Source organism: Nanorana parkeri, unplaced genomic scaffold (genome assembly GCF_000935625.1).
Source record: "Nanorana parkeri isolate BGI_ZX_2015 unplaced genomic scaffold, ASM93562v1 scaffold25, whole genome shotgun sequence".
Taxonomy (NCBI): domain Eukaryota; kingdom Metazoa; phylum Chordata; class Amphibia; order Anura; family Dicroglossidae; genus Nanorana; species Nanorana parkeri.
This window is the reverse complement of record NW_017306293.1, coordinates 1898024-1919905: the sequence shown is the minus strand read 5'-3', so window position 1 is coordinate 1919905 and position 21882 is coordinate 1898024. Positions and strand designations below refer to the sequence as shown.

The 21882-nt window shown below is 45.5% G+C and overlaps 1 protein-coding gene across 1 annotated transcript in view; it reads right to left on the bottom strand.

The window, feature by feature from the left end:
• Positions 1 to 7297: 7297 nt before the first annotated feature.
• PPP1R14B (protein phosphatase 1 regulatory inhibitor subunit 14B) overlaps positions 7298 to 21882 on the bottom strand; it is a 21041-nt gene continuing 6456 nt past the window's right edge. The window contains exons 2-4 of the mRNA XM_018565106.1: positions 11063 to 11146; positions 10945 to 10977; positions 7298 to 7563 (exon numbers count right to left, since the gene is read on the bottom strand). Of these exons, the coding sequence (XP_018420608.1) occupies positions 7495 to 7563; positions 10945 to 10977; positions 11063 to 11146 (186 nt within the window). The 3' untranslated portion in view covers positions 7298 to 7494. The remainder of the gene's footprint in view (positions 7564 to 10944; positions 10978 to 11062; positions 11147 to 21882) is intronic.

Below are 21882 nucleotides of genomic sequence, written 5' to 3'. Positions count from 1 at the left end.
GCCTAAGTATTGAAGCCAGACAAGTTACATTTTCAGGTGAGCAATGTTTGTGTATTTGTATTTATTTATAAAGAAATCATAAGGAAAGTTTTATAGACCTTGATGTTAGTGTTAACAATTTTTAGATGCATCATATTCTATGCACCGACAGTAGTTAAAGGTATAGTCCATCTTTTGCAAAAGTGTACTAAAAGCACCCACATTATTAAAATAAAAATGTGCATTTATTATATGTTTGCATTGGGGCCTGCAGAGCATTGCAATCATGATCAGTGCATGGCTACAATGCTCTGGTGAGGTAGAAACCTTCAGTTATTGAGCAGGAGGAAGTAATCAATGGACTACATAGAGTCTGTGCGGTTTGTGGTCATCATACTATTGCCTGTACAATTTACAATCTCTTTCAAGTACATTTCTAACCATGTAATAGTTTTAATATAGTGCCATTCAACCCCCTCTAAGGTCCAGATGCTCTGGGTAACAGATACTGAGACATGAACACTAGCTATAAGATGTGAGGCATGAGACACTACTTGTAATAGAGAAGCACTGTGAGTAATAGAGGCATGTAAAGCATTGCATAGAGAGGCACTGTGATTAATAGAGGCATGTAAGGCATTGCATAGAGAAGCACTGTGAGTAATAGAGGCATGTAAAGCATTGCATAGAGAGGCACTGTGATTAATAGAGACATGTAAGGCATTGCATAGAGAAGCACTGTGAGTAATAGAGACATGTAAGGCATTGCATAGAGGAGCACTGTGAGTAATAGAGACATGTAAGGCATTGCATAGAGAAGCACTGTGAGTAATAGAGACATGTAAGGCATTGCATAGAGAAGCACTGTGAGTAATAGAGACATGTAAGGCATTGCATAGAGAGGCACTGTGAGTAATAGAGACATGTAAGGCATTGCATAGAGAAGCACTGTGAGTAATAGAGGCATGTAAGGCATTGCATAGAGAGGCACTGTGAGTAATAGAGACATGTAAGGCATTGCATAGAGAAGCACTGTGGGTAATAGAGACAAGTAAGGCATTGCATAGAGAGGCACTGTGAGTAATAGAGGCATGTAAGGCAGAGATGTGTAAGAATACATTTATATTAGTTTTATTAAATGTCATCTGCTTATATGTTGTGGGTCTCTGCTTCTCGATGCAATGAGGCAGGTCATGGCACGTAGGTTCCTGGAAACATCACAGCACCCTGCCTCATACCCCTCAGCAAGCAGTGGGCTGTCTCTTGGGAGAAGTTGTACAAACATCAAAATGCCTTGATGGATGTCAGTGTGGAGGAGTGGGTGTCCCTAGGCAGGACACATGCATGCAAAGTGCCCTCTGTAACTCGCATGTGATGCTGAGCCTCCATGACTGAGAAGAATGGAAAGCTAATAAATGAAAGGGGTGGGCCAGGGACAGCTAGGCTGGGTAATGCTGGCCATCCTCCAGCCACAAATAGGGTCTGGCTCTGTCTTGCAACAGTTTCTAATGCACATTGTGAAAAACTCAGCGTGCAGTGAAATCAGAGCAAGCAGTTTGTCCAATAAAAAGGAGCCTGCACAATTGTGCAAGACTGAAGGGAAGGCCAGAGTCAGACACATAAAGGGTGTGAAATGAAAACTGCAGGCAAAATAAAGATGTGAATAATCCCTGAGCTGCTAGTGACATGGGAGGGGGAAGAGGGGAGCAGGGACACAACAAAGAAGAGGGTTGGGGGTCTGAGACACAGTGCCAAGGAGACCAGAGGAAGACACAAAGCCAGAAAATGACACAGGTTTGCTGTCTGGTCAGTCACCTCAGCACACGGTGAAGCAGAGACACAAAGAATTGGAGGTGAAGTATTTGTCATAAACATACAACATAACTCTACACTTCCTCTAGGATATAGAATTCCCTGGAGAAAGTGAGCGCTGTACTGCAGGGCACATATGAATGGTCTCACTTCCTGCACATTATTTCCTGTGTCTGTGTTTTTACCCATTGATGCTTGAGCAATGCAGTTGGGGATAGGCAGCAACAATGATTGTTGTACCACACAATGCTTTGTATTTAAAAGGTATCCAGCCAGAATAAAAATTGTGATTGTAATAGTTCCCAATAACAAATGATTTTTAAGACTACTGTAACTAGCTTTTGGAAGTATTAAAAATCTGGTCTTCGTTTTCTGCATAGCAGTAAGGTCTTCCAGAAATCCAAGTCTGTGCTTCCTATCCTCTGCCCCTTCATTTCCTTTCTGTTAGACCACTAGCCACTGTGCAGTCTATTAGCCTAGCCTGTGGTCCTATTGCAGGCAGCAGGAAGAGATCACATCCCAGCATGCACTGCAGTGAGTGGAGTAGGGAAGTCTAAAAGCTGCCCATACACTGCACGATTCTCGTACGAGAATCGCGGGAAATCCCGCGATCGTACGATAATCGTGCATTGTATGGAAGGCGTGCAATCGTTTCTACTGTACGGTCGCACGTCTTCCGTCGAACAAGAAGGCTGGAAAACCCGCCGGGAATTGTACGATTCCCGGCAAGTTAGCAGCATGCTTGTTCGACAACTGCCGAACGGGCCGGTGTACTGCCCGTTTGCAGTCATCGGAAGCCCAATAAACGCAAGTACGATCTGCCTGTCCAAGATTTTTTTAAAGTTTTTTAAAATACTTTACAACCCTCGCAAGACAAAAGTCTTACGAGGGTTGTAAAGTGTATGGCCACCTTTAGACTGCTGGTCTGCCACACTCACTCTCAGTGGAGAGCTCTCTGTTGTCACACCTCCTTCCCTGAGACTTGGCTGGACCTCTGTGTAAAGTCAAACTGCTCTTCCACACTAGTGATGAGAAGTTCGGATCTTTTACATAAATCGATTCATCAGTTCCAAGTCTGCTGACAAGCAAGTGAACTGAAGCTCAGGAGCTGACTAAATGAGGATCTCCTCTGACCCAGTCTGGGTGTCATCTCTCTTAGATTCAATGTTTGTTGTACTATTGACTGAGAACTGTTGCAAGTTCTGATTCTTAGCGTACTGTTAGCTCCGATTGGTTGCAGGGAGGGGCGGAGCTGTCTCTCTAAAATCATATTACCAGTGCTGCTCTCCTATTGATGCAACACTGAACCCTTTCAAATGAATCCAGTCATCAGTTCAGTCAGATGAGGGCTAGTTCACACCAGCCCCAGTGCGTTCCGGCCCGATTTGGTGCTGGAACGCACTGGATGGCATCCCGGCTGGCTCACTGCGTTCTGGGGCGGGAGGGGGCGTGGTGGTGCATTGAAGTCAATGGCACCGCAGCAAGGATTCCCGGCCGCAGTGTCATTGACTTCAATGCGCTGCTACGCCACCTCCGGCCCCACAACACAGTGAGCTGGACCGGGATGCAATGCAGTGCGTTCCGGCATCGAATTGGGCCGAAACGCACTGGGGCTGGTGTGAACTAGCCCCGAATCATTTCATCCAATTTCACTGAAAATAATCAATTCAAAAGAAAGATCCGTTCATTAACAGGTTTCAGTTTGTGAGGGTGCTCTCCGCACACCTTACAGCAGTCCCGGCCAGTAAAAACAATGGTGCTTGTAGCAACTACCACGGATGGCACCGTGCAAAATACAAAGTAGAAAGACAGGTCACCAGCACTCGAGATAATTTAAATGGATTAGTCCTTTTTATTGGACAATTGTGTCACAATAATCAAAGCCGACGTTTCAGGGCCGCACAGGGTCCCTTCAAGGCAAAAGGATCCCTTCGGGGCCGCGCAGGGTCCCTTCTTCAAGGCAAAAGGATGTTGTCACATCCTTTTGCCTTGAAGGGACCCTGCACGGCCCTGAAACGTCGGCTTTGTTGATTATTGTGACACAATTGTCCAATAAAAAGGACTAATCCATTTAAATTATCTCGAGTGCTGGTGACCTGTCTTTCTACTTCGTTCATTAACAGGACATCCGTATTCCACCCAACCAGATGCTGCTAGGAGGAGGAAGGATGACTTAAGCAGAGGGATTTGCCATGTAGAGGCGCCTATAATATTTGCTGACAGAAGAAAAATAAAAACTAAAAATGTCACTGGAGCATACAGAACTTCCCATCTCCAGCTCTACCTATACACACCTCCCACTTCCTCTTTTGCAATGGCTCATGGGAGATGTAGTCTGCTTTCTCTGCCAGGCTATGACACACACACTGGTTATCTAGATCCTTGTCCTGGCTGCAGGAAGGACAGATCTGTACATAAGAGGATGCGACATCATTGGCAGCTAAAAACAAGAATTCAAAGAAAACTAAAAAAACTTTTATGAGAAATGGTTACAGCAGTTTGCTTCCTCTGACTGAGAGGGGCCTAAATGTATAAAGTGATGTGCATCCCAGAGTTCTTCTTTAATGGAACGCTCTACAGGAGAGAATATGAAGTCTGCTATTGGAAATATCTCCTGAAAACACTAAGTGCCTGGCTGTCCTTTTCATCCATTCATCCTGGAACAAGAGCACAGAGAAGGAGTTCTGCCTTTATCCTGACTTGTTAGGGTTCACATTGTTGAACTGAGGTAACACGTGAAATCATGTGCCATTCACACCTTACTGACAGATGTGTGTTGCAGCCCTCCTCAATGCACCGTATTGCACCATCCACTACAAAACAAATAGTGCTTGCACCTTTTTGGTGCACAAGGCCCCTTTCACACGGGCGCCTTCCATTCTGATAAGCTGGGGATCAGTGTACAGATCCTCTGCTGATTGGAACGGATGTCACCGTTGTGATGCAATGGAGGAAATTACTGAACCCATGTTGGTCTCTGGGAAATCGGATGTACACGGACATGTGTCCACTTATATCAGATTACACCCCATCTGCCACAATCAGGTCTGCTGAAAAAGAAAACTCGGATCAGTTTGTTTTTCTGGACCTGGCCGGAATTGGGTGTTCTCTGATGTAACGGATGCACGTCCGTTTAGGTTCAGTTGCCCGTAGGCCAACATTGGGCTTCCGATCAGATCCACCTGAAAAGACTGGATAGGCAGACCTGATCAGGTCTGTATGAAATAGGCCTTAGGCAGCCCATTCTAATACTTGAACTACCCTAATGGAACACACGTTAACATGCCTGCGCCAAAGCAGCGGAACAGTGTGAACTCGATCTGTAAAAGACAAGGCAACTGGACTTGCTGTATTTTTCTTCAAAACATTTAACTGGTCATCCAACCAGCTTTCTCAATTCAGAATGACTTGTACAAAAATTGTCTGGGAATAAATATGAGGAATGTCGCTCCAATCCACATAATCTGTAAGGCGCAACCAGGTGTTGATTTCATTTGCATAATCAGAGTCTAGGAGGTGTTATTAACCTGCCCAGAGAGGTGTAAAAACAGCATTGTATGTGGCAGACAATAGATGTCTCACCCCCCCACCTCTATTCAAGCTCGGCTTCTCCATTTTTACATAAGAAAAAAGGTCACTCCTTTGAAGACAGTCAAGTACGCATCCTAGACAGGGAGGAGGACTGGTTTAAAAGAGGTATGAAAGAGGCCATTTATGTAAAAATGGAGAAGCCGAGCTTGAATAGAGGTGGTGGGGGGACTTGCATTGTCTGCCACATACAATGCTGTTTTAACACCTCTCTCTGGGCAGGTTAATAACACCTCCTAGCTCCAATTATGCAAATCAACACTAACAGATTATGTGGATTGGGGTAACATTCACCATATTTATTCCCAGATAATTTTTGTACAAGTCATTCTGAATTGAGAAAGCTGGTTGGATGACCAGTGAAATGTCTTAAAGAAAAATACAGCAAGTCCAGTTGCCTTGTCTTTATTTTTTACAGATATACCATGACCTGGATGAATGAGAACCATCACAGACATAGTGTGAACTGCATGCTTGTTGTCAGCCTAAAGGTGCCCATACACCTTACGATTATTGGACGATTTTTGTATGCGATCGACTTTTCGGCCGATAATCGTATATGTGCATTGCAGTGTCCGACCGACAGTACTGTACAATCGTACAACTTTTGACGGTCAAGCATGTTTGAAAACTTTGCTAGATCGTACGATTTTCGTAAGGTTGCTGGCGTTTCCGTCCGTCAAAAGTCGTACGATCTACACTGCGCTTGCGCTAACGAAAATACGGCAACTCAATTACCGCATTTCGTCCAGGTGCTTTTCCTTAATTACGGCTAAATTAATCTTGCGTTCATCGGGGCAGGATGGGGCTGCCGTACGAAAATTGTACGACTATTCGATCGGACGAAAAGTTCCGTCCGATAATCGTAAGGTGTATGGGCACCTTAAGACTGGCAACTCATTTTTAGAAGCAAGCCATCAATAGCAAAACTGTATTTCTCTCATTACAGGTGTTCAAAGTACCGCAGCGCTGAATACTGAAAAATGGCCTGAATGGGAAGGGGGTTTAACACCGCGGATGTCAACTGGTTAATATATCACAGGGGAGAGAGATTAGATTACATTTAAAACTATGTGAAGCCCAACTCTAGCCAAAACGTTTTTCCTATGTTTTAAATACAATGGGAAAGGGTTAAATCGTATGTTTTAATTGCTGTCCAGACACTTCCACCCACTTTTAAGGTGGCCATACACTCTACAACCATCGCAAGACTTTTAGTCTTGCGATGGTTGTAAAGGGATTAAAAAAACGTACGATCTGCCTATCTTGGACAGGCAGATCGCACTCTCGATCATCGCGATGACCGCAAATGCTGAACGGGCAGTGTGCGCGTGCGCACACCGGCCCGTTCAGCATTTATCTTCCGAGCACCGTTCTAACCAGCCGTGAATCGTACGATTCCCGGCTGGTTTTCGAACATGCTGGTTCGACAGAAGACGTGCGACCGTACAGTAGAAACGGTCGCACGTCTCCGTTCACACTGCTCGATTATCGTACGAAAACCCGATCGCATACGATTATCGTACGATAATCGTGCAGTGTATGGGCACCTTTATACCGGTGACAGAGGAATGGGGGAAACAAACAAGATAAATCTAATGTTCTAATCCCTCCCCACTAGTAAAGGTTTTGGCTGGAGTTGGGCTTTAAATGCTCAGAATGGTTGTCTCTCTGAACCAGCAGCTGCCAAGTCCCCGTGTGTGTCATACTCTAAACTTGTCCTGTTTACAGCTCACAATCCTAGGCTTATCTCCTGGGTGTCATCACCAGGCAGTGTCCCCATGAGACGCTGCAGAGAGACTAGTTCAGTGTGACAAATCTAGAACAAACCTCTTGTGGGCAAGACAATGCAATAGACACTAAATGGAAGCAATATGGAGTCGCAAAATTTCATAACACTTACAATTTTTATTTAATTAAAAAAGATTTCTACAAAAACCTCATATAAAAAGAAGTGGTTCCCCTGCATTACATGTCCCAAGTGGGCTGCTAGCAGCCACACACAATCCATCTGTGCAGGGGGGGAGGGGCCGGTGACCCTGACAGCCTGCAATTCTGCACTGCTACCAGAATGAAGTGGAGGCGCTGTCCTCGGTTTCTGAACTTGCTAGAAAATCACTTCTTCTGGGGAGTGCTTAGCTTCTGCATTCCCTGAATCTTCTCCAGTAACCCAGTTATAAAGGCCTGTTGAATAAAGAACAGTTATTAGAGGCATTCTTCCTGGTCTATTAAATAGTCAACCCTATCATCACTGCCATGTTTCAGGCACACTTTCAGTCATATAGGTTATAGAATGGCGAACCCCTAGGTAGGGGCTCTGGTGTCACAGTGGTTCCTTAGCTTTTGAATTAGCGGTCTGTAATTATAACATTATAACATCTCCTGCAGATTTAACAACCAGTGTAATGACGAGGTCCACCTAAACCAGCCGGTCATTGTGTTCCGTCACATAGGCCAGATTACCATTAAGCACATGCTTATAGGGGGCAGAGGTGTCTTTTCCTTGTATCGTATTGGCCAAAAACCCTTTCCTCATCATCACCTGACATAAAAGTGTATTTAGGGTCACCACACACATTACACTTTAGATTTACACAAACCATATAATATGAGGAGCCACTTAAACTATGCAACAGACAGGCCCTTGCACTTGTTGGTAGATATAAAGGAGATTGTACAATCAGATATTACAGTGTATGGGTTAATACATTCATCTGATATTTTTATATTAATACATGTAGTCACAGTATTGCAATCCAAATAAAGATCAGTAAAAACAAGAAAATATTTTGTGTAAAAAAAAAAAAAAGAAGGTGATCCTAGCAGAGTGCTCTGGTTTGAGTGTTGAAGGTTATATGCCTACAGCTCCAGTGGCAGGGCTTAGGGCTAGTTCACACCAGCCACAGTGCGTTCCGGGCAGATTCTGTCCGGAAGACAGTGGATTGCATATCGGCCAGCTCACTTTGTTGTGGGGCAAGGCGGTGCATTGAAGTCAATGGCACCGCAGCCACACCCTGCGGCCGCACGGGAACGCAAGGCACATCAATGCCTGCGGTCCGGTCCAGTCAGAAGCCAGGGCCAGGGCTGGATTTCAAACACGATACAGCCGATTGTGCAATCAAATGTTAATGCTGCAGCTGGGGATTCAAGCACACAACAATCCAGAAATCCCCAGCCACCCCGTGCGAATGTAGCCCAACAGTGTAACCAGGTTTAATTAACCATGCCGAACGGTTTATGAAAATTGGAATAAAAATTTTAAACAAAGATGAGGTGGCTACAAGTGAATTGCTATAAAAGTCTATGTTCACTCTCTACAGTGAAGGGCAATAGAGAACCATTTAATACTACGCTAGCTGGTATTAAAAAAAACATTCTGAAAACAAGTTCTTTTGTACAGAATTCTGACCAGGTATACCCCACTTACAGTAATTTATGGCTTGTAGTGGCAGTTTGGTCTGGTCACTGGGAGGATCTTGCCACAGACATCTACAAAGCCAACATGTGACTCAAGCTGGCAGCAAATACACAAAACTGGGGTAGAGCTGGTTTTGGAATGGCTATAATTCACCAATACCTGAACTTCTGTTCTTCCCAACACTGCAACTATGTGCATTTTGGCGCTCACCAATACTGCACTAACACACACTTCCGTAATGAATCAGCTCATCATCGAGTGAAACGCATTAGAGGGGAAGGTGCTGGTAGACTGGTTTGACACTGAATGAATTTAACAAACATCTTATATTCCAATTGATTTTTGAGCGCTGGATTATTGGTGTCCACATTTATCTGTTAAATGAACGGGACACGGGAAACACCTTCAATAGTTTTATTATACAGTACTTTAAGCTACTCCCCTCCACCAGCATCCTCAAAGTCTGAAGCTGGCCATACACTAGTTGTTTTTCCCCTCGCTCAGTCCCACGGGCTGAATAAGAAGAAAAAAAATTAAGTTAGATTCCCCATTCATGCTAGACCCTGTACATGGGGGAACAATGTCCTGCCGGGCTAATGGATTGTGATAGTGGCGGGGGTGCCTCTGTCAGAACACCTGAACAGTGACTACACCTGATTGGATGCCATCACTGTTCTTCCAAGAATTTTGTTGAACGTAGGAGGGCCAACAGGGCAGTGGGTAAAGCCAGGTATACACAGTTCCATTTTCTTCAGCCCACAGATGAATGAAGAAAATATAACAGATTGTTCCATCAGCACTCATGAGCATGGAAGGAGGAATCCCCCACTGTTTCCATTGTCTTCTGAATACCTGAACAGAGGTTGCAGCTAATTGAAGGAGCAGGTTGGGAAATCTTTAGCTGAATGGAGTTTGTAGGCAATCAGCTGATTGAGAGATGCTGAGGAGGAAGGGTGCTGACAGGGGCACCTACTGTGCAAATTTTGGCCGGTTCATCTGGCTGAAATTCACATAGCGTATAGCCTACGTAAAAGGTGCCCATACACTGCTCGATTCTCGTACGAGAATCGCGGGAAATCCCGCGATCGTACGAGAAGCGGCCAGTGGGAGCGGAGACGTGCGACCGTTTCTTCTGTACGGTCGCACGTCTTCCGTCGAACCAGCATGTTCGAAAACCAGCCGGGAATCGTACGATTCTCGGCTGGTTAGAACGGTGCTCGGAAGACAAATGCTGAACGGGCCGGTGTGCGCACACTGCCCGTTTAGCATTGCGGTCATCGGAAGCCCGCCCCTCAGGGGGGCGGGCTTGCGATGATCGAGAGTGCGATCTGCCTGTCCAAGATAGGCAGATCGTACGTTTTTTTAATCCATGTACAACTCAGGGGGGCGGGCTTGCGATGATCGAGAGTGCGATCTGCCTGTCCAAGATAGGCAGATCGTACGTTTTTTTAATCCATGTACAACCATCGCAAGACTAAGGTATGGCCACCTTAAGACTCGGACCATATTTGTGCAGTGTAATGCCAGCTTTACATCCACCTGTACATACTCCTGCCAGATCCACACTGTACTGGGAGCTGCACAGCCATCACTGCAGATTCCCTGGCCTACCCCTTGGTTTTCCTGCACATAGAGAAAATCCCATTCATTCCTATGGAGATGTAGCCTACACTGGGGACAAATAGACATCTGATCCATAGGAATGAATGGGATTTTTCCATGCATGCACAGAACTGAGGGGCTGGTGGTTGTGTGGCTCCCTGTGGGCCACACAGTGTGGAGAGGCAAACAGAGACATCAAGGGGTTACCAGGGAGTAAATGAAAGAACACTTATACAAATGAATAGTTATCTTTAAATAAACAGCATTGTATCATCCAAAATGGTAAAGCCATGTGGTTTTTCTGCCGCACAATGCTGATCTCCCAGAATTCAGTGGTGACACCACTTCTATACTATATACATCTGTCACCTGGGTACACTGAAGAGTTTCTATTGAACTGCAAATTTTTGTAGTGTACCATCAACTTTACACTTGGTGCCTTTTTCAGCACGTTGTCAAATAATGTCCTTTACATGGCTGGGGGGAAAAAGGGACTCCTCCATATATTATTACAAAGACAGACAAACATAGGGATGAACACTTACATCTGTTGGCTTATAACACTCATTAAGAAGTTCCTGAAAGAGAAGAACAAACATGTCAGACATCTGAAGATAACCATCAACCCTCCTCCAGCCCTTCTACAACCCTCACCCTACTCACCTTCACTCTCCCCCCTCTCTGCTCATCTGTCTCCATGTCTAACAATTCATCCACGTCAATTTCCAGTTCTGGGATTTCTTCTTCCTGTGTAGACAAACACAATGGCAATGTAATAGTTGCAGCCGTCATACACATTCCTGTCCCCCTCCGCCTGTTAACAAGATGGGTTTTTTTCTTAAGGAAAACGTGACAACTTCATGCAACGGAGCACACTTGAGCGAAATGTGCATTCAATTTATATGCATCAGATTGGAACACGAGGTAAACCCAGGAAAAGCATGGAGGTTTTTATAAAATGTACTACGAAATAACAGACTGCAAATGGATGCCATCAGTAAATGTTCCATTTTACGTTTGATCCAGTTTCAGAAGAGCTAGTCACACCACAAACAGTGCATTCTGGCCTGATTTGGTGCCAGAACGCATCCCGTTTGGCTCTCTGCATTCAGGGGTTTGGAGAATCCCTGCAGAGAGCCGTGAGTGACAGTCACGGCTCTCTGCAGGGACATGATCGAGAAGTGAGCGAGCGACGGTATGTGTTCGCTCACTTCCCGATCTACTGAGCCGACGTGTGACAGTCTCGTTGTCACACGTCGGCTCGAACTATGAGGCTGAGTGAAAATCACTCACCTCATAGTTCTCCTTTAAGGTGAAAAGATCTGCTTAAAAACTCAATATGGAGTGACCCTTTTAAAAAAACTATAGTAAGAGAAAATTTGTAGGCTAGTCTTGCTGACTGGCTGTCACATTGATTGGCTTCAATACTTTTTCACCAACCTAGAACCAAATATGTATTTTAGTTATTCTGACTTCCCTTGCAGCATGCTGGTTGGGGTCAGTAGGGCAGAGTATTTAAGCAAGAAACAGCCAAGCAAAAAGCAATATTTAAAGATTTCAGAATGGCAGGCTACAGATTTCCTGTGACAAAGGAGAAAGGCGGCATTATAGGAGGAAGTAACAGCCATCACATGGGAATTTTGTAAGGCCATAGGTGATATTCCTGAATAGGATTTCAATCACATCGAAGCATTTCCCAGCAGCCAGCCAATCATCATGGAGACTCTACCACAAACTGAATGGTCATCAATCCAATGCATATCCCCACCTTGCCCTGCTACTTGTGAGACTCGGGTGGCATCTCCCCGCTCGCTCATCAGTCTCAAGGAGATATGGGTCCATCTATGGCCAGCCTTAATAAGCAGTAAGCACAGTCTTTATATGTAATGGCAGTCCATATGCCCATGTGTTACCACCACTAAGACACAGAGGAGATGAGATGATTTGCAAGTGGATGTGGAGCTTTCCTGCACTGGATCTCTTCCCACTGTTCCATGTGTAATCGTAGGGAATGAACATATTTCCTCAATTAAGGCAAGCCACTGATGAGGTCATCGGCACAGCGTGTGGGTGGGAATTCTCACAACATCCCGGCCAATACATCAAGTGACCCGGCGCTAGAAAATCATTTCACTGGCATCCAGCAGATTCTGGAAATGTGAACATTGGATTACAGTTCTGCTTTAAGCTGATCAAATTCACTTAACCAATACAAAAACAGTAAGACTGTAGGTTGCCCTTTAACCTTGGCCGATTAGTCAGCTAATGTTAGATGCAAGTTCTAGTGAGACGCATTTATATAGACTGCAGCTGTCTTAACCCCAATGAAACCAACCGTACCAAAAAAAAAAAAAAAAAGAAGGAGTATATACAGTATGACCGGCTGCCTCAATGTATATACTGAAAGTAATAATGTCCTTAGCCAGATTCCCCAGTTAAAAGGAGAACTATGGGGTTAAGGCTTTTCCCCATAGTTCTCCTTAGGGTAACGGGAGGACACAAACTAGCGTCCTCCCGTCACCCTAGGCTCAGTATACCGCGAGCTGTAGCTCGCGGTATACTGAGACGCCACAGTTGAAGCGGATCCCGACAATTATGTCTGGATCCGCCCAGCTGCGTGGCTGACAGCTGGCTCTGCCTACCTAGAGGCAGAGCCAGCTGTACCCGCCCCCTCCCCCGTCCGTTCCGCCAGTCAGCGCTGGCGGATCGGAGCGGGGAATCCAGCCCCTCCCCTGCCGGTATGTGTTCGCTCACCTCCCGATCTACTGAGCCGACCTGTGGCAGTCTCATTGTCACAGGTCGGCTAGAACTACGAGGTGAGTGAAAAGCACTCACCTCATAGTTCTCCTTTAAACAACATCATATTTTAAAGGAGCAGTCCTCTCGAACATGACATGTCACTTAAAGGTGAGGTTTTGTAGGTCAAGTCACCCGTTGGCTTCCTTTATGTACTGGGGATTCCAGTGGTAGGATTTTTCTTCTATAGAGCTCAGAGCTATGACTCATGAACTATTCTGCCCCACATTGGAATTTGGGGTATTCTGCCAAAGTACGGGGCTTCCGCTTCTCTAAATGCTTTCTCCATTGGCGAGAGTTCTACCCAAGTGCACTTGTCATTATAAAAAAAATAAACGAATAAAGTAATCTTTCCCTAACGAATTCTATGTCCCATAAATCCAGCTGCAGGAGAGTCACCTCCCCTTCCCTCAAAGCCACCATGGAGAGAAGGGAAGACAACAAACTACTGTATCCTTCGAGAGATTGAAGGAGCCAAAAGGTAAGTCAACAAACTGGGGCCACCAACAACAAAATATCAGTTTTGATGGAGTTGACCTAATGGAATTGAGCGAATAGGTTTCTGCATGCTTTGAAATATATCCTTTAAGGGCCTGTTCACACGACGTCCGTTTTGTGTGCTGACCGGCTCCGTACGCTGCTGCACTCAAAATGCATCCCAATGTATCCCTATGTGTTTTATGGGCTCCAGTTCTCACGTGCGCAGTCCGTTCAGCTTACGACAAAAAAAAAAATGCGTGTCACATTTTGTCAGGTCCGGAAACGGTCCGGATACGCAAACGCATCAAAAACGCACTGCGCTGCAGCTAACATACTAACAGCCCCACTCCAGCGCACTGGAACGCATCAAAAACGCGGCCAAAACGCACTGCATCAGCAGCTCCACGTCTGCTGATCAGGACCTGATCTCATGTGAACAGACCCTAAAGCAGAACTATGAGGCGAGTGAAAATGACTCATTCTCATAGTTGGAGCCGATGTGTGACAATGAAAAGTTCACGCAGCTGGGTGGATCGTGATATCCTGAGCTTTGGGTCACGGAAGGACGCTAGTATATGTCCTCCCGTGACCCTCAAGAGAACTATTGGGGAAAACACTTACCCCATAGTTCTTTTAATACTCCATAAATGTCAGTACTGAAGAGAAAATAGATTCCCTTGAACAAGCAAGTTGTTTAAAATGTAGTTACATTACCAATAAATAAACAAACTGAAAAGTGCAAACTGTACAGTCCCCAATGCCCTTCTGCCCCCACCCAACAAATGGTACTGCTCACTCCATTCCAAGGTCTTGAGGGCATAGATCTTTGGAGAAGTAATCATTACCAAGCAAGACACAAGTGGGAACAAAGTGCACTGCATGTTCTTTTGCATGTTAATGCGGGAGGTCTGCTAGAAGCCTGGAGGCACACTCCATTACTTTAATGAAATTGCTCCCTCTCTAAAACAGAGAACAGAACCTAAAGTGAACTTGTGTAAAACAGAGCCAACAGAAAAAGCATAGAGCCGCATAAACTGATAGACCGCATATACTACCGCAGATCAATGCTGCCCAGAGCCTCCCGACTCTCAGAAGAGTCACTATGGTCATACGGACAGGCACCCCTCTATCTGATAGAAGGCTCAGACACCGGCATTGTACTGTAGGATAGGGGTATGCCTAATCTCTACTACACAGAAGAGACACTCTGTCCTCAAAATATAAATGCCTGCAATAAAAATCTTCTGCAGCACACATATATCGTACATTTACATCAGTCACTGCCCTCAAGGAGCTTACAATCCAAGGCCCCTATGCACACACATCCTAGGGCCAATTTCGACAGAAGCCAGTTGACCTACCAGCTATTTTAAATGTGGGAGGAAACCCACAAAAAGCAAAGGGAGAACATGCAAACTCCTTGCAGATAGTGTCCTGGCTAGCAATGACCGAGGACCCCATTGCTTAAAGGACCAACCTAAGTGCTAACCACTAAGCCAGCCAACTAAAATGATATAGCACACACGCTATATACAGCATGTTCCCTTTAAACCACATCTAACAATACGCACCTTCTGAAGTAGAAGCCACTGCACACTTCCCTGCAAACCGCTATAGTTTCCTTCCAAACTTCTTGCGTGTGCACTGTAGCCCATAAGACTAATGGATTGCCAGTCATCCTCCAAGAGGTGAAAATTAATTACTGCCAATGGTGCTGCAGCGTGCATATGCAAAGCTGAAGAGGACTCTTAATGTTTATTTCATATATAAGGGGAGCAGCACAAGCCAACACTGTTGGGGCTCCTTATTTTGTAGGAGAACAATAGCGATCAGAATAGGTTTTACACCCTGTCAAGTCAATGTTAGCCAGCTCTTCTATCACTCAAGTGATATTGTCTATGAACTGCCCTTGTAATGTGCTGGTAAATCATAAGCAAAATGGAGATTGCTCCTCCTTGGTTGTGACAGCTGCTATATGGATGGATCAATTTTTAGCTCATCTCCAGGCTAATCCCCATCCCACCCCAACTAGTTAAAAACACCCAACTCAATACAAAACAAAAAAAAAAAAAGCTTGATTTGGTACTGGAGGTCACGTGAAAGGCCAGGAGCATTTCCTACTGGAATATATTTCGGGATAGTCCTTTGAGTGCTCGCATACCTCACTGGTGATGTTGATGCTCCCCACTGGCTGTCCATTGGACAGGTCATCACAGGGTCCCGAAGACTTGGAGTCACAAGACTATGGATGGCAACAAGAGCAGCCAGTGGGCCTGGACTTGAGCAGCGTATCACCGATCGCCACTATAGGATAGGAAGAGGTTCCACCAAGGGTCACACCACAGGGAACTCAGGGAAGTGTAAAGAGCAGAAGAATAGAATTCCAAATAAAATCAGAATGGATGGGAGCAGGGGTGGTAGGAGGTTTTTTTGGTTCTTCATTTGTTTCTGTCCAGAGATGGGCTTTAAAGTAAAAAACACAAAGTATTCCCGAAAGAATCACAGAGGCTGCCACTGCTACCATGCAATGCTATTTGCTGGCTGTCATGCTTCCCCTCGTGCCTCAACACCAGGATCCTCACCTAGATGAATTATGCAGATTTACTTTCCAGACCTATGCACTTGTTCGGGGTCAATGACTCGCAAAATATTTTAGCCAACTGATCCGCATTACAACCAGAAAACTGGCCAGCAATGGCAGCCCCTATATTTCTTTGAGCAACGGATTACATGAAAGATTTAGATTAGCAAAATTCATGGCGTGGAAATTTTAAAGTCAAGGGCCCTGAAACCTAAACTTCATAAAGTAACAAAAAAAGACATGTAAAAGCTGGATGGAGGTTTGCTGCGCTAGCGTTAGAAAAACAAACAGTTGCAGTAATGCGTCTCACGCTGCTGTTGGCCCGTCACAACACCCTCTACTCCGCTATTCTACAACACAAAGCTTGGATAATCCAACAGGTAGCTTGTCAACATCTGAGGAGATCAGGAGTGGGAAACTCTAGCTGTGCTTTTACTACAAATCCCAACATGCCTCTGCAAGTAATACCTGTAGCTGGCAGTCTTGCAATGCTTCATGGCGCTTGTAGTTCCGCAACAGCTGGAGGGCCGGAGTTCCCCACCCCTGGAGTAGATTCACTATTCCTGATAACTATGTGACAGTTACTAATTATAAGGAAAGTAAGCACTATAGTGGACTTATTAATGAAAAGCAGATATCTGGTGATGCCTATAAATAGCCTTCAACCTATTCTCAGCTAGAATATGCAAATACTATTGTAAAGCGATAACGCCAAGCGCTCGTCTACTCTATCCCCCCACCCCCATTCCATTGGTCCTTAAATCGTAGGTCAAGGCAGAAAACAAATATGCAGTACACCTCCACAATACATCCCCATACCGGGTGATCTGCTAGAAGTGCACTCAGCTCCCAAGTCCCATTGTGGGCTGAAAACACATTGCATTTTGCAGACCGAGTGGTGTCAGCCCTGCCCAGTGTCTTTGCTGAACTACTCAACCATTCCCACTCTCCGATCTCTACAACATAAAGCAGGGGTAGGCAAACTCTGGCCCTCTAGCTGTGATGCAACTACAAGTCTCATTAGTTATGGCAAGACTCCCGGATGCATGATGGGATTTGGAGTTTCACCACAGCTGGAGTTTGCCCAACGTTGACAGAGTATAATCATTCCGAGTCTAAGATAATAACTTAAGAGGGCTGTTTGAGGGAACACAGAAAATGTGCAGTGAACACAGGACTGCTCTGAATTCTACTTTAGTTTATTGTACTGTATATAAACAAAATGCCCAATATAACGCACCAAAAAGGACAGAAATAAGAGAAGTTAATTGTCGGGATTTACATGTGGCAGCCAGGCTCCATAACCAATAGTGAGGCAATAGGCCAGTTCTCAGCTCCCTTCTCCAAGTTTAAGAATTCTTGGAGTGTTTGAGAAGACCCTGAGCGGTATGTGTCGGCACCGTATGTGTCCTGTTGTGAATTTTCCCTCACTTCCTGTCCAGAGAGACACCATGAAATTAAGAAATCTTTCCAATGGAGCCATGAATAGACAAAACACTTTTAATACCTATGTAAGGTTTTTAATTCAGTCTGTCCTGGTGATGTCCAATAAACGCGGGTGCAGTTGTATCGGGGACATGGAGGCCCCGCAGCAATTCTCAGAAGTTCTAACTCTTCCTCACTCTAAAAATGTATTTTACAGCCTTCAGGGCTGGTGCAGACCTGGCCGATCAGGGACCCCATGATTTCAAGGGGGTTACATCCGCACGGCAATTGCAGAAAAAAGGTACCTGTACCTCTTGTTGCAGCACTCGACACGCGGCTGTTTCAGCGCCGGGCGATCTGTCCAGGGTGTTTCTGTAACTGGACGACAATCCACACAGTATTGTGCACGATTGCTGCGAGGTCACGAATTGCGCAGGTGTAAACCTGGTCTCAGTGTCACTTAACATCCCCGTCCTTCTCATCCTTTGCACGGAGTAGACAATAAGGGTAGAAAAAGGACAATGCGCCTCATAGAGAAGGCCCATTTACCTGGTGTGTGGGATGAGGAAAAAGTCGTTTTGATACACCACAGAGTACATTCCGCTAAAATGTGTATTTACTTCTCGTCACCACACCTTAGGCCAGATAAAACCACAAACATAGGGTTAAATGCACCATTACTGTTCCTTATTCTGGAAAGTTACAAAGAAGCTGTTGCTACTGAGAATTTACACTGTGCTCAACATGGAGAAACATGACATGACAGAAAAGTATGTCTGCTGGAGGAGTTGCATAGTAGAGGGTCGTACAGGCTATGCCATGGCTGCACGTGGCAGGAAGAGGCAATTACTCGAGTTCTTGTGGCTAGTGACTCACTTCCAGCACAAGTCTCTGCTGTGCAGCCGCCTGCTAAAAAATACCACAAAATGCAGCCCAACTGCAGAGCTCAAAATGAAAGAATCTATAGACATAAATTAAAAGATAATAAAGAAATAAAAAAATGAAATAAAAAGAAAAAAAAAACACAAAAAGACAACCTTTTTATAAAGCTTGAAAGTGTGCTTGTGTACATATCCTCCTCTTTTCTCAGTGCCCACAGCATTTAGAGGACAGTCATCCATGAAGGCACAATCTTGTCTGCTCTCAGGGCTGCAAACCTTCCGAGCAATGCAAATCACTCCAACATGCCAGCCCAGCAAATGTATTTCAATTGAGAGGGGAGGAGGTGAGCGAGCAAATGCTATCAGGGTGGCTGTCACCTTTTATCTATGGGCTGCTGGTATGACTGTCATCTCGTGTCTGCAGGCTGCTTATGGGTCAGCTCAGATTCAAAAAGGTTTTTCAAATACAACATCAACTTTATATTAAGCACTTTCGAGGGAAATGTTTCAGAGAGAGAAGCCCAGATGGGTTGTGCGTGGATGCATGCAAATGTTTATGCCACCCTTTACATGCGTACAGTGCAAATGCACTCCGTGTCCTTCATTACTGGGATGCAGTCCGCTACTTGCCCCCTAGTGTTCTTCATTGCTAGGATGCAGACGCCTTCTTGTCGCCTAACATCCTTTGTTGCTAGGATGCAGGCGGCTCAAATAAAAGAAGCATCCTTCTTTGCTAAGCTGCCGGCAGCCTGAGCCACCTAGCACCCTTCTTTACCGAGAAGCGGGGGTCTCAAGCTGCCTAGCCTCCTAGCAACCAATAAGGCACATTTGCGTTATGTGCATGTAAATGTTAGTATGCTTGGAACATTTGTGCTATGTACAGACAAGATTTACATAGGATCTTGCTGCCAACCCATGTGCATGAACCCTGAAAGCAGCTAGAGATGTCAGGGATGGCTTGTTCTAAAGTTCTTTACCTCTTGTTAAGAATATGGAAAACGTTTAATGTCTATACTCGGGATACAGGTGCGCATCAAAGATTTCACTCTGCTCAATGTTCAAAAATGAGCCTGTGTAGGAACTGCTGACCCCATGTAATGTTGTGTCTATGTGAACATTCCAGAGACTGCTGTAGAAGGACCCTAATGGCATCAAGCAAAATGTGAATATTTCCAGGAAGGCGCCTTGACTCTGCAAATGAGGAAAATTATCTCACTGCCTTACTTTAAATCTCAAACTTGCCACAAATGTGAAGTTACAAACACGCTAATACATGATCATCACACACGCCCTTTGGTGCTGGCCATGGCCATATGTCTGAAGACCTAGGCACCAAGTCATGTGTTTTCTGTTAAAGGGGAGTTTTCAGAATTCAGATGAACTTATCCTTCCCTTCAAACAAGATGACGTTACCAGGGATCCCAGCAAGATGCAACACAGCTTTTATTCTTTTTTCCATTTTGAAAAGCATTCGGATAAAATTAGAATCACTGGCAAGTTTTTTTTTGTCATTTGTTTTCCCTGGTTGGGGGAAGACCCCCCTCACTTCCTGTCTCACAGCCGAGGCAGGAAAATGAGAAAACCTCCCCAGTGGCAATACAAGCAGCAGTGAGAATGTCTGAGCTTTGAACCCTTAAGTTTACTAAAAATTGTTTTTTACTGTCATTTGTGTCTTTTGATGTGGAGAATGACCTGAACTTTTGACAGGGAAGCGAGGTGCTAAATTCCCATTACGGGGACAGAGAACAATAAAAACGCAAAAAAAAGGTATTAAAAGGAGAACTATGAGGTGAGTGCTTTTCACTCACCTCATAGTTCTAGCCGACCTGTGACAATGAGACTGTCACAGGTCAACTCAGTAGATTGGGAGGTGAGCGAACACATTAGCAGTACACACCCCCTCCCCCGTCCGTTCCGCCAGTCAGCGCTGGAGGATCGGACGGGGAAGAATCCCTGCTCTCTGCAGGGATAGATCGTGAAGTGAGCGAGCGCCGGTATGTGTTCGCTCGCTTCCCGATCTACTGAGCCGACCTGTGACAGTTTCATTGTAACAGGTCAGCTCAGATTATGAGGCTGAGTGAAAATCACTCGCCTCATAATTCTCCTTTCACATTTCCCCACTCTGTGCTTTCATAGGATTAGTCTATAAGTTGCCTTAGACTTTGTGCACACTCTTGTAAGATCCACACTGTGCAGAAAGCCACGCAGCGCCATTGCAAACCCTCCGTTTGGCCTTGCAGTTTACCTGCATTCACAGAAATAGCCTATTTATTCTTCTACAGAAGCCATCCATTGCTGGGACTGATAATAGCCGGGCTCTGCACAGGATGCATGCACAGAAGAAGCAATAGACTGGCCTGGAGAGTTTGCATCCCTCCTGTGGGCCACATAGCGGGGATTTGGCAGGAGAGTGGACAAGTGTAAGGCCTCATTCACACGTGATGCGTGCACGGCTGTATCGGGCAGCTCCCGGAAAGGACAGGTACTGCGTGTGATTACTACCCAGCCCGTCCTTCTCTACGCTCACCTCAACCACCGGTCCGTACGGGTGTGGGTTTCCTGGCTCGGACAGGATCCATCCTGTCTGTGTACCAGTACGCTCACCCGCACGGACGTGCAGGGCGGATGTACATAGGGCGGTGTACGGCTGAGTACTCCCATAGAGAAGGACAGGGGCTGGGTACTAGTCACACGCAGCCAGAAACAATGCACACCACAGCGCTCCGCAGACTCCCAATGATATTCTCCACCAACAATCAAGCTCTGAGGAAGGGGGTATATTCCCCAAAACGCGTCAGCTAGCAAGGCAGCTTTGTGTGGGGCCTGTCTTGTACCATTCATTCAGTGATTACCATGTGAGTAATATTTTATGTCAGCTTGCATGTTCATTGATTAATAAACTGTATTACACGAGGACAAGGCGCTGTCTGTTTTGCATAATCACACGCAGCACCCGTCCTTCCCGGGAACTGCCCAAAACGGCCGTGCACGGAGCTGTACGCGCCGGCCTTTTCTCATGTGAATGAGGCCTAATACTTTACAGCAGTGCTAAGGGGAAACCTGAGGGATAACTGTATCATTGCCCACCTGCCCCAAGCAAGGACACCACAGCCCACACTGCTTGGCACTTAACATAGTACTGTGTATGTGTAGCTTTTATTCCATAGAGTAGCAGTGGGCAAACTCTGACCCTCCAGCTGTTGTGGAACTACAACTCCCATAAGGCATTGCACAATTCTCAGCCACAGGCATGACTCCCAAAGACAGATGCATGATGGGATTTGTAGTTGGGCTGGAGGACCGGAGTTCGGCCATCCCTG